Source organism: Lutra lutra, chromosome 3 (genome assembly GCF_902655055.1).
Source record: "Lutra lutra chromosome 3, mLutLut1.2, whole genome shotgun sequence".
NCBI classification, from domain to species: domain Eukaryota; kingdom Metazoa; phylum Chordata; class Mammalia; order Carnivora; family Mustelidae; genus Lutra; species Lutra lutra.
The window spans coordinates 129,725,584-129,739,738 of record NC_062280.1 but is presented as its reverse complement, the minus strand read 5'-3'; the positions used below and the strand labels follow the sequence as shown (position 1 = coordinate 129,739,738).

The following is a 14,155-nucleotide window of genomic DNA, read 5'->3' as shown; positions in this document are numbered from 1 at the left end:
CTCTAGATCATCTTAACTAATCTCTGAACCTTATTTGTGTCCTCTAGTTTGACCCATATTCTTGTCTTGAACCACATTAGGAAGATTCATAGTGACTTTTCCAAGACATTAGTAGATCGCCAGCTCTTGATACCGATCCTTCCTAATCCTCCCACAACCTAATGCTGAGAATACATTTTATTACAATCTATACAAACAAAATCTACAACAACTACCTTGTCAGGTTGGGTGAAAAAACGAGCTGGTAGTACTGGGTCTTTAGGAGATTCCAAACTGTATGTGGTGCTTTTTGACATGATGATATTCATGGCAACATCACACACAGTGTACAGTTTCTGCAATGGTATTAAAAAAAAATTAGATACTTAAGGTAGCATCCTCGACTCTGTGAATTAGGAGTAATTCTAGAACATGCATTCAGTACAGGCATACCTCAGAGATACTGCAGATTCAGCTCTAAAGCACAATAAAGTAAATGTTGTAATTAAGTCAAATGAATTTTTTGGCTTCCCAGTGCATGTAAAAGTTATGTTTACACTACACTATAGTCTACTGAGTGTGTAACAACATTATATCTAAATACAATATACAATTATAGTATAAGTAATCAAAAAATATTTTATTGCAGGGGTGCTTGGGTGACTCAGATCAACTCTTGATCTAAGCTCAGGTCTTGATCTTAGGGTCATGAGTATAAGCACCGCACAGGGCTCCGTGCTGGGCATGGAGCCTGCCCAGATAGATAGATAGATGGAGGTTTTTAGAAAACTTTATTGCTGAAAATGCTAACCATCATCTGAGCTTTCAGTGACTTGCGATCTTTTTGCTAGTACAGAGTCCTGCCTCAGTGCTGATGGCTGCTGTTGATCAGAGCGGTGGTTGCTGAACTGTGGCAATTTCTTGAAACAAGACAATAATGAAGTTTGCTGCACTGACTGACTCTTCCTTCCGTGAATAATTTCTCAGTAGCATGTGCTGCTGTTTGATAGCATTTTACCCACAGAAGAACTTTCAAAATTAGAGTCAATCCTCTCAAACCTTACTGTGTTTTATCAACTAAATTTGTGTAACACACTAAATCCTTTGTTGTCCTTTGAACAATCTTCACAGCATCTTCACCTTCATCTCAGGAACCCACTTTCTTTGCTCATCCATCACAAGCAACTCCTAATCATTAATGTTCTATCATGAAATTGCAACAATTCAGGCATATCTCTAGGTTCCACTTCTAAGTTCTCTTGCTATTTCTACCACATCTGCAGTTACTGCAGCCATGGAAGTCTTGAACCCCTCAAGGACATTTAGGAGGGTTGGAATCAACTTCTTTCAAACTCCACTCCATGCTGATAATTTAAATCCTTCCCATTAATCACAAATGTTCTTAATGGATGTAGAATGGAGAATCTTTTCCAGGTTTTCAATTGACTTTTCCCAGACCTATCAGAAGAACCACAATCTATGGCAGCTATACCCTTATAAAATGAAGACCTGAAAGTAGAAATTATTCCCTGATCCATGGGTTGCAGAATGGATGCTGTGTTAGCAGGCATGAAAACGGCATTCATCTCATTATATGTCTCTGTCAGAGCTTTTTGGATGAACTGGTGCATTATCAACAATGAGTAACATTTTGAAAGGAATCTTTCTTAGCAGATCTCAACTATGGGCTTAACATATTGAGTAAACCATGTTGTAAACAGATGTGCTGTTATTCAGTCTTTGTTGTTCTATGTATAGAGCACTCAGAGTGAATCTAGCATAATTCATAAGAGCCCTAGGATTGTCAGAATGATACAAGAGCACTGGCTTCAGCTTCAAGTCACCAGCTACAGTAGCCCCTAACAAGAGAGTCAGCTTGTCCTTTGAAGCCACGCTTTGAAGGACTTCTCCTCTCTAGCTATGAAAGTCCTTGATGACATCTTCCAACAGAAGGCTGTTTTATCTACACTGAAAAAACGTGGTTTAGTGTAATCACCTTCATTAACCACCTTAGCTAGATCTACTGGGTAACTTGCTGCAGCTTTTCCACCAGCACTTGCTGCTTCAGCTTGTACTTTCTGCTATGGAGCTGACTTCTTTCCCTCAAACTTATGTTAGCTTCTGCTTTCTTCTGCGGCTTCCTCACCTCTCTGAGCCCTCACAGAATTACAGAGAGTTAGGGCTTCACTCTGGATTAGGCTGTGGTTTAAGGGAATGTTGTCACTAGTCTGATCTTCTATTCAGGCCAAACTTTCTCTGTGTCAGCAATAAGGATGTTTTGCTTTCTAAACATTTGTGTTTTCACTGGAGTAGCACATTTAATTTCCTTCAAAAACTTTTCCTTTGCATGCACAACTTGGCTATTTGGCAAGAGACCTAACTTTCAGTCTTTCTCAGTTTCTACATGATTTCCTCACCAAATTTCATCATTTCTAGCTTTTGATTTAAAGTAAGAGACACCTGACTCTTCCTTTCACTTCAACACTTAGAGGCCACTGTAGGGTTATTAATTGGCCTAATTTCCATATTATTGTGTCTCAGGGAACAGGGGCGCCTGAGAAGAGGGAGAGAGATGGGGGAACAGCTGCTGGATAGAGCAGTCAGAACACACATAACATCTGTCATTTCAGTTTGCCATCTTAGGTGGGTGCAGGTGTGGCACCCCAAAACATTTACAATAGTTGACATCCAAGATCACTGATCTCAGTTTACATAACATAGATGGTAACAATGATAAAGTTTGAAGTACTGCAGGAATTACCAAAATATGACACAGAGACATGAAATAAGCAAATGCTGTTGGAAAATGGTACCACGAGACTTGCTCAGTGCAGGATTGCCACAAACCTTCAACTTGTAAAAACAACACAATTATCTGCAAAGCACATTAATTTAAGTTTTCAGTATAATAGTATACCTTAACCTATTATTTTCATTATTTTCTAGTAACAGCATTACTACTAATTCCACATTAGTGATTCTAGATCAGTAATTCAAATTACTAATAGAAATACTAATTATTAAATACTAATAAAAAGACTGATAATGTCTATACATACTACAGAAGTAGCATATCCACACTCGAATGCTTAAATCAACAGGGAATCACAATTATTTAAAAAGAATTACATACTTCATTCATTTTTGCATCATCTGGTCCTTGGGCATCCTTTGTTTGTTTAATATTTTCTACCATCTTTCTGATAAATGCATGACTGTTATTTTCGTTTTTAGCCATTAGTATTTCTAGAACGAACCAAAGACATCTAAAAAAAAAAAAAAAAAAAGGAGGGGGGAGAAAAAGAAATGAAGTGGAAAAAACTGGCTGTTTAATATGATACAATAATTCTAAATAAAAATGTAATAAACTCCATAAATAGAAAAAAAAATAAAAAGGAAAAACTAGCTATAAATCAACAGAGAAAAAAAGGTATGTCATGCATACATACCATAACTTACCAGCAATGTAGGTGTGAATTCATAAGACCCCCTTCCCAAAATTTCACTAATGTTCCCAAGGAGGCAGGTTAAAAAAGAACTTAAATGGTGGAGAGAATAAAGTGATCCTAACTCCTAGCAAGATAGGGAGGGAAGACTGCCTAAAGTAATAATTGGGTCAGAGATAAAGTGAAGCCTCAATACTCAAGACTGACTGCAATCCTGATGGAAGTTTTCAAGAAAATATAACTACTCAACTTAGTAGTTAAAAGTCTTGCTAATAAGTTAGAGAAGAAAAAGTCATCGCTGACAACTACATATACTGTCTTTGCTTAGAAAGGGAAAAATTACAAGGAAGTTTCACTAGCTTACATTAATTACGTACGACCCTATTCCAGAACAAACTGAAGGTGATTTATCACTTTACAGACAGAATGGGACAGGGTTTTGGCACAGAGGAGAAAAGTAAAGGGGGAAGAGAGAAATATGAAACAAGGTATCATTCTAGAAGGGGAAAAATAACCTTAGAGATCTCAGGTATAGGATAAGTTCTCCTGGAATGGCTCTCTGACAGAATGGGGTGATGACTCATGACTATACTGGGGCAATTTAAAAATAAACCAAATGTTTAGTAAATTCCGAAGAATATTAAATGTATTTCAAAAACCAAAGTTCTCTGAGAAAGCAGGGTGCTTAGAAGATTTCATTAGTCACAATCACTCTAACGCAGAACTCATTTTGGGAGAATTGCTTGTTTTTAAAAAAACAAACTGTGGCTAAAAGGAGGTAATGGCTTTTCCTTTGCCATGAGAAAGTTATCTGTAATCTGATTTTATCCTCTTGAGGCACCTCAAATATTTAACTATAAAATATTTCTATGTACTAAAAAACCACCAGTTATTTTAATATGAAGCTAAAGGCATAATAAGTTCATTTACTCAAAATCACAAAGATCATCCTTTATTATAGCAGAAAGAGGATTGGGGCCTCAAACTTAATTTAAAGAACTCTACTAGTATTATAAAGACTTCTCTAAATACCAATATATTTCCCTGTTCCACACACCCAGGCATAGGTGGTTTTTTGGCCTCTCAACAATAACTGAAATAATTACAAGTGTCATAAACTTGAACTAGAGAATCACCAATGGAGTAGTAAGTGGGGTAGTTCCCTCGTTACCAGCTTAGCCCATTATTAAAGGTAGATAGTTACTGCAAAGAAAAAGTGCTATGTGAATAAAGCCCACATGAAAATCTAGAGTTGCAGAAGAAAGTAGGAAAAGACAAAAACTGTAACAGAAGTTTTTAATGGACTGCATCAACAGAAAAGACATGCCAGAATGGTAGAGAAATAGAACAGTAATACAGTAATTATGCTAACTTAAGTTTTGGGAAATCACATAGGAAATGAATATGAAGGGATGGTATGAAAAAAAACAAGAGAATAAATAAGGGAAAGAACCTAAATTTCTAAGAAACTAAATAAATCAAATAAACTAATTATAACGGGGATTCCATTATTAGCAGCAAAGAGAAAAACCTTTCAGAAAACATGAAAATGGGATGAAAAAAGTCTTACTCTTTAACATCTTTAAGTTGTTCAATATCCTGTACTTTGACATAATCTGGGTCATGTGCCAAAAGGTGAATTGTATATGGAACAACATATTCTGGTAGAAGAGACAGTAATTTTTCTGAAAAAGAAAAAAAATAAATAAATAAAAACATTCAGGTTGTTAGAAAACCAAATCTTACTCTTTCTGTCTCTGACTCTGATACCATTATTTCCTGCATCCCAAGAGTTTACCACGTGGCTAGTAGAAAAACATACTGAAATGTCCAGTGTTGAGGAAAATCATAAAAAGTTTATTTATTCATCCACCACGTCCAATACTGAAAGGCCTACTAAATGCACCATTTGCTAAGGCTATTAAGACAAGTATTTTCAGTTTCAAATGCACATGGTAAAAACTGATCAGAAAAAAACTATCCATGACTAAGAAATTAAGAAACATAAGATCCACTTTTCTTGTTATTATGAGCAACTGTATGTTTAACACTCCCTTGTTAAGCTGCTAAGCAAACATATGACACATCTTTCAATGGCACAAAAAACAGAGGATGATTGATACCATTTGATAATAACATGGATGAGATGCTATTTGATAATAACACAGATAGGATAAAGTGAGCAGGTTAAAAACAGGCACACAAGCACCTGATATTAACATCAGCTCTGGGTGAGAATGATGAAAAACAAAAGACTGTACTTTTTTAATCTCAAAGATAGTACTTAGACAATCTTTATACATATATCTGTATTTTACTGTTTTATTTAAAGTATCTCCAGTGTCAGTGCTTATTTTCCTTAGCCATTTAGTCAGTTATATAGACAATATGAGTTGATATTTAAATATCTATGCATTTATATTTTAAAAATGACCTTTTTAAAAGGAAAGCAGTTACTGAAAAATAGTAATACCTTATATTTAACAACTACTGATTAGACAAGAATAAATAACAGTAACATCAGTTTGTGTTCTATAAAACTGGAACTAGTACACTAGAAAAGTATACTTTTCATTTTCATATATGCTTACCACTAACAGCTGCATGTTGCTTCAGATACTCGCGTCTCACATTTATATTTTTTACCAGACATTGCCTAGCATGAGCTCTTCTCTCTTTTACAGGATCTTTTGCACAAAGTGCACAGATTGCCATATACTCAAGTGGAAGCCTTAATCGGGAAAGGCCTTTGTGAAGTTTCTGAGCAAACACTTGTCTTACTTGATAGCATTCATCCTGTAAAGACATAATTATTCCACAGATTATTCACATGGCAGCAAAGAGTAAGTAAAACCCCAAATACAAAATTTGAAGGGGAAAGGAGACTGAGTGTATTCACAACATTGCTTCTGCTCACAAGACTGAGAAGTTGTGATATGATAATTTCAAGGCTAGAATGTTCACCTAGACCCTAATTAATAACTACCAGCTACATGTGTTAGAAAATAATGAATGTTCTTAAAGAAAGATTTCATTTATTTATCTGAGAGAGAGAGAGAAGTGAGCCCAAGCATGAGCAGGGGGAGGGGGAGAGGAAGAGGGAGAAGCAGGCTCCCCACTGAACAGGGAGGCCTCACGCAGGGCTCGATCCCAGGACCCTGGGATCATGATCTGAGCCAAAGGCAGATGCTTAACTGACTGAGACACCCAGGCACCCTGGATGGACTTTTAAAATAGATAAACTAGTACATATAGATCTATCCTAACTTAAGGTATTAAAAATAGTTTAAATAGTATCTCATATTAGGCTACTTCACTTACTGAGCAAGAGAAAACTCTGTCCAACTCATATATTTTAGTTTTAACACTGAAAAAACTATTCAGATTAAAATGCACAACTCTAGGGGCTCAGTGGGTTAAAGCCTCTGCCTTCGGCTCAGGTCATGATCCCAGGGTCCTGGGATCGAGTCCCACATCAGGTTCTCTGCTCAGCAGGGAACCTGCTTCCTCCTCTCTCTCTGCCTGCCTCTCTGCCTACTTGTGATCTCTGTCTGTCAAATAAATAAATAAAATCTTTAAAAAAAATGCACAACTCTAAAGGCAAGTGTTGCTATGTTGCTAATCAATTTCAGAAACACCAAATTACTTTCAGTTCTATAAATGAACCAACTGTCCATTATCGCTGTGCCTGCTTTCTTCATACTCCCTCTCCTAAATCACCCACCTCCACTCTCCTAACAACTCCTCCTCATCTCTAACAATGGCTCCTAAATCTACAGAAATCACTGTGTAGTCTTTATCAAGCATCCAGCTCTCTGCCCTCCTGGCATTCTATGTATATCTCCAGCATCGCATTTACTATACAGTATTAAAATAATTGTTTTATAGGTCTTACCTATCACTGCTCATTCCTTAAAGACAAGAACTGTACCTTTATTCACCTTTGTGCCTCCAAACCTAGCACAATATCTGATATACCAATTATCTGTGGAATAAACTATAGGACAAAGCGCAATATGACATTTGAGTCATGTATGAGACATACAAAGACCTTCTATAGACATACAAAGACCTTCATAATTATACCTTACCCTCCACCAATTAACACAAAGTGTGGTATGTTTCATATTATTGCAATGTTAAGTATACTCTTTCAACTATCTATAACGTTCATTTTTTCTTCAAAATCTAGGTCATCATTGCTTCTCGGCCTTTTGGCTAAGATCAAGTGCAAAATCTAAGTCATAACATCTTACTCTTACCTTTAAATCCTTATTTTGTGTATCTCCTTTAATTTAAACTTCAGTTTATTCTCTCTCAAATAAATAAAACCTTTTCAAAAATTATATACATATAAAAAAATAAATAAATAAGGGGCACCTGGGTGGCTCAGTCGGTTAAGCATCTGCCTTCAGTTTAGGTCACGATCTTGGGGTCCTGGAATCAAGCCCCTTATCTATCAGACTTTCTGCTCAGCAGGGAGTCTGCTTCTACCCTCTCCTTCTCCCCCATACTGGTGTGCGTGCTCTCTCTCAAATAAATAAATAAAATCTTTAAAAAAAATAAGCATACAAATTTCAATTTATTATACCAAATACCTTTTAGAAAGCATTCTAGCTTTCATAGAAATATTATCTATTATCTACCCTCACACTCAACAATAAAGTTAATGTTAACTCATCTTTTTGTCAATATTAAAATTTCCATGCAGGAAAGGAATCTTCATTATCTGATTATTTACCATGAAAATGCTCAATTACTAACTGTGTTTCTCAAATATATTCACGAATGAGCACATCATTCATTAAAAAAATTAATCTCCACTAACACATCCCTCCCTCCTACTCAAATACATTTCCAACCAAGACCATGTTTTTGTCACTTTCTCACAAATCATTCAGGATCTAACAATGCAAATTAATTACTGAATCATGGCAAAAGTAGCAGGATTCCAAAAAGTCATTAAAAAGAAGAGAAGAACAGTTAAATCATTTGCAAGCAACAGACACAGTAATAAAAGATGAGAAAATTGACAAGAATTATGACAAACAGGTACATCAAATAGAATCATCTGAATTAAGATTTAAAAGATGAGTTCCTATGAACTGAGGAAGTCTTCAAATGTTTGTTTTTTGCAAAGATGATTACCCTTTTAACTGTTATAAAAGTTAAATGTGAAGTACAGAATAGAGTAATACAATTTTTATAAGAAAAAATACACTCAGAAAAGTAAACACTTGATACTTTCATGGTTATGGTTATAACCAATATTTGGTTCAATATAAGGAAAAAAGGAGATGGTGTCTAATACTACACATTTTCCTCAAAGAAAAAGTTCCAATTAAAAGCTTTTATTCATTACTAACTGTGAAATTAATTTTAGTCTGCATCTTACATAAATTCACTTTTAGTGGCCTTTTCTAGTAAAAATTATCCACAAAACTACTGATGGTATCTTGCAAATAATTCAGTTATTTTGGTATTGCATTGCATTATCAATAATTATATTTTCTGTTCTCCTAAGAGGTTATGTTCTTGAGGGCAGTAGCCATGACTCACTCATCTCTGTATTTATAGAACCTAGAACATAAAGCACATAGTTCATGAATTGCATTCAAATTCTAAAATACTCAGCTAAATATTAAATAATATTAAGATTCATATTATTTTTATTTCTCCAGGTTTACTTTCTATTCAAATATATAACAAAGGCCTCTGAGAAACAACACTACCTCTAAAAAGTTCAACTCAAGTAAGAGAAATAAAGCACAGGTACATAAATAAAGAAAACACGAGGCATGCATGTATCAAAGGACTGCAGATAAAAATCTGTGAGGAACAAAAATGAGACCAGTTCTAAGAATCTGAGCAAGTTTTATGGAGAAGGTTGTGTTTAAGCCTTGATTCACAAAAAGGGTCAGATTGGATGTGTAGAAATGGGAGGGCGAGAAGAAAGTCAGCAAAATACAGGCACAAAATACAGGCACAAAAAAGAACAAAATTATTCAGCTTCACTGACATGAGAGTAGGTCAAGGTAGTGAGTTAAAAAGATTTTTACCCTAAAGATACAAATGTAGTGATCCAAAGGGGCACTTGCACCCAAATGTTCATAGCAGCAATGTCCACAACAGCCAAACTATGTAAAGAGCCTAGATGTCCACCAATAGATGAATGGATAAAGATGATGTGGTCCATATATACACACAATGGAATATTATGCAGCCATCTAAAAACCCCGAAACCTTGCCATTTGTAATGATGTGGATGGAACTAGAGGGTATTATGCTAAGTGAAGTCAGTCAATCAGAGAAAGACAATTATCATATAATCTCACTGATATGTGGAATTTGAGAAACAAGAAAGAAGATCATAGGAGAAGGGAGGAAAAAATGAAACAAGATAAAACCAGAGAGGGAGATAAACCGTTAAGAGACTCTTAATCTCAGGAAACAAACTTAGGGTTGCTGGAGAGCGGTGGGGGCAGTTAGGGATTGGGTGGCTGGGTGATGGACACTGGGGAGGGTATGTGTTGTGGTGCTGTGAATTGTGTAAGACTGATGAATCATGGACCTACACCCCTGAAAAATAATACCCGATATATTAATAAAAAAATTTTAATGTATATTTGGGTCTACAAATTAAAAGGGCTTGAATGGCCAAGTTGTAAAATATATGCAATTTTTTCTTTTTTACAAGTATAAGGTCCTAAATATTTTTGAGTGGGGGAGTAATATGATTGGAACTATGATAGAAAAATTTTACTCACAGTGGAAAAGAAAAGTCTCACAATAGTCTAGGTCAGAGCTAATGATGATTATGGTGGTTAAGAATAGTTAAGAAGGGCGCGTAGGTGGCTCAGTGTGGTTAAAGCCTCTGCCTTTGGCTCAGGTCATGAGGCTCTCTGCTCGGCGGGGAGCCTGCTTCCTCCTCTCTCTCTGCCTACTTGTGATCTCTGTCAAATAAATTAATAAAATCTTAAAAAAAAAAGAATAGTTAAGAGCATATGAATGAAAAGATATAGTAAATATAGGACAGATTATCCACACTTTTGCAACAAGGTGCAAGGACAAGCAAATAGTCAAACATAACTCATGCTTTTCAATCTAAGAATGCCATTTGGATTTATTTAATGCTTAACGAGGCTCTACATCTCACTAAAGAATAGATTTGGGAAAGATTATGAATTTAGTCTTCACATTGACAGAACATAAAAGTTTGAAATTTCTGTTTAACCTCAGATGTGGGACCAGACTCTGACTTGAAAAAAGTTAATGTTGCTAATATGGGAGTCACCTACATAGAAAATGAGATGGCCAAAAAAGAATGTGTAAGTGGAAAATTTAGTCATGGGCAGATCCACATAGAAAACATACATTGATAGGGGCTCCTGGATGGCTCAGTTGATTGGGTGTTTGCCTTTGGCTCAGGCTCAGGTCATGCTCTGGGGGTCCTGGGATCAAGCCCCATGCCAGGATGTTCCCTGCTCAGTGGGGTGCCTACTCCTCCTTCTGCCCCTCCCCTCCAATCATGCTCTCACTCTCATGAGGCTCACTCTCACTAAAATAAATAAAATCTTTTTAAAAAGAAAGAAAACATACACTTAAAGGAAAGGAAAACAACCCAAAATGAAGTCAGAGAATTATGACAAAATTCAGGAAATAGAAACCAAGAAGAATTTCAAGAATAAAGGAGCAATGAACTCTGTCAAATAGTGCAAGAAGAACATGTATAATGAAGACGAAGACCACGGGATTTGAGGCTTTTTAACAAAGCATTTTTGAAAAACAAGAAAGGCAAAAGCCAAAAGAATAATTATTGAGGAGTGAGAGATAAGAGGGTAAGAGAGACAAAGATATGGATTACTCTCTGAGGTCTGAAGGTTTAAAAAGAAGAGATAAGGGCACCCAGGTGACTCAGCTGTTAAACAGCTGCCTTCGGCTTGGGTCATGATCCCAGGGTCCTGGGATTTAGCCCCACTTCGGGCTCCCTGCTTAGTGGGCAGTCTGCTTCTACCTCTCCCACCCACCCCTGCTTGTGTTCCCCCTCTTGCTGTGTCTTTCTCTGTCAAATAAATAAATTAAATATTTTTAAAACTAATATAAAATAATAAAAAGAAAAAGAAGAGATAGGCAAGTGGTTTACAAGAACAACAAAATTAGGGGAAGGTTTTGTTCAGAAGAGGGTAACTGCATGTCTGAAAGTTGTAAGAATATACTAATAACTAACTTTTAACCATTAGCATATGTTCCACAGTCAACAGAATTCAAAAAAAAATCTTAAAACTTAGGGAATTTGAACTTCCTCCTTGGGAATTTGGTGACTGAGATAGTAATATATAACATGTATTATGTTAGAAAATCTCTAGAAGTTCGTAAGTGTGGATGCTTTTCACAGAGGACACTTTATAATTTGTACATACTTCTTACACACAGTAAGTTTCAAACAAAGCCCATTTCTTTCACATACTTCCACACTTCTATAAAAATTTCCACTTCAATACTGGTAGCACCAATACCCTTAGAAATACCAGACCAAGAACATGATAAATCAACCAACTGCATGAATCATCAATTAAAAAAACAATAATTACAAAGGTTGTTTACTTTTAAGAAATCTAATATAAACTTTTTAAACAATTTTCACTCTCTCGCAAAATAAGATTATCTCTAAAATTAAAAATGAGGAAAATTAAGCCAGGAAATTATGGACTCACCAAAATCTCATTTTCAAATGGCTTAGTTTAATACCTGAATTACAACACTAATACTAAAATAAATTATAAACAAGATTTGGAAGAGCTATTTTAAAGACTAAAGCACCAAAAACTGACAAAATGATTAAAAAAACAAATGATCGTTTATGTCTAGGGGTTACACATAAGCACTAATTTTTAAATAAACAGGAAGGGTGGAGAGAAAAATTATAATTATCCCTGAAGTAACTGCCAAATTCTTATACATAAGACTACTTGGAAAAGAACAGGAAAATTCAGTGTAAAATGACCAAATAATGAATTAAAAACTCACACTGAAATATATTTATTATTAAGGAAGTCCTTTTTAATTTCTCAATGATGCTAAAAACTTCCAAAAGGATACAATTCAAATATTATATTACTCTAATAAGAAATCTGTAAGACAGGAATATGAATCCACGCATATCACTGTTAATAATCTGAAAATTTAACTGGCTTGAATTATAAGAAATGCTTCTGACCTAAAATTAATCTATACTGTATCTTTATAAAACTGTAAATTTCTGTGTATTTTTTTCTTCCATTTAAGAACTATATACATTCAAAGTCTCATTATTAACAAATATTCTAAATCTGTGAATTTGCTGACTCACTAAAATTTATTTTCAGGGTTACTGGTGAGTAAATGAGTACAGCAACAAACATATTGAATTGTCTGACCAATATCCCAGCTGAAGCTGAACAAAGCAAAGTTTTGCCTGTTATGTCAGCGCTCGTATTAGAAACAAGTGTCCTTTTCACAGTCTATCTAGTGCCACATTTTTTTGTGTTTTTGTGCATTTGTTCGTGATTTTGTTGTTTAAAAGAGCTCCCAAGCATAGCGTTGTTCAGTGTTCCTAAAAGCAAGAAGGTTGTGATATGCCTTAGGAAGAAAATATGTTAGCAAAGCTTCATTCAGGCATGAAATACAGCTCTGTTGGTCATGAGTTCAATGTTAATGACATGACTATAATATTAAATAATTTTTCTTTAAATTATATACTGATAGACTGACAAAAATGTTGTGACCAGAGGCTAGGAGAAACCACCCCTGTATTTTCCTCATAAGCAATGGTTCAGTATTTGCTTATTCAATGATTGGGGTGACTCTGTAGAAGAGAACTACTACAAACAACAAGAATCAAATGTACTATGTTAGCAACCCAAAACTTAAACCACAGTTTTAGAACTCTGAAACATTACGCATGAATATACTTTCCAAAAGGGGACAATTCAAAACTTTTATCTCTACCATCATAGTGGACTTTTTTCTTCCTAAAAGTCAAAGATATAAAGTCACGTTCTATATGGCCATCCTCCTTACATTGATAGCTAATGCGCAGAGCTGATACTGTTCTAATGTGATGATTTCATGATAACAAGGTTCTTGTGCCAGTTTCACAATAGCACTCCCAGCAGCAAGTCTCAGACGTGACATATCTGGTTTACTAAAAAATAAGCAAGAAAGAAAGAAAGTTAGATTTCTAAATGTCTGCACAAAAACATTCCCATTTGCCAAAAAAAAGGATCAAAGACAATTTAGTGATAATGAATATCCTATTATGTTTACTTAACTTTGACAGATGGTGTCTAATACTACAAAACTCTTCTCTTGAACATAGTCTATACTAAAGTCATTTTATTCCTTCATCCTACACAAAACAGCTTTTAGCCAAGCTTAGAACAAATCTATTTGTATGTTTAGTTATTGGGTCTAAAATCTTTCAGTATGGATTTTTCTGGATATGTGTTTACTTACAAAAATGTCCTAACGTGTTAATCAAGTCAACTAAAACTAATGTTCTAAGTACAAAAGAAGAATGAAAGAAGGCATAGTGGAAAACATCCCAAGTTTTAGTTCAAATTCAACTTTCCAAATATTACCAAGAAGCTTCTTTTAAATTTAAGAAAACCTCTGCTTAATGGGACACACCTCAAAGATTAGTAAACTCTTAACTAATAAAAATATCTAAACAATCCTTCCTTATATAGTGA

The 14,155-nt window shown here is 35.1% G+C and overlaps 1 protein-coding gene across 6 annotated transcripts in view; it reads right to left on the bottom strand.

Moving 5' to 3' along the window:
• PDS5B (PDS5 cohesin associated factor B) overlaps positions 1-14,155 on the bottom strand; it is a 195,502-nt gene that overhangs the window by 15,932 nt on the left and 165,415 nt on the right. For all 6 annotated transcript variants that reach the window (XM_047723117.1, XM_047723120.1, XM_047723121.1 and 3 more), the window contains exons 24-28: positions 13,485-13,608; positions 6,017-6,221; positions 4,996-5,110; positions 3,113-3,245; positions 216-335 (exon numbers count right to left, since the gene is read on the bottom strand). In XM_047723117.1, the coding sequence (XP_047579073.1) occupies positions 216-335; positions 3,113-3,245; positions 4,996-5,110; positions 6,017-6,221; positions 13,485-13,608 (697 nt within the window). The remainder of the gene's footprint in view (positions 1-215; positions 336-3,112; positions 3,246-4,995; positions 5,111-6,016; positions 6,222-13,484; positions 13,609-14,155) is intronic.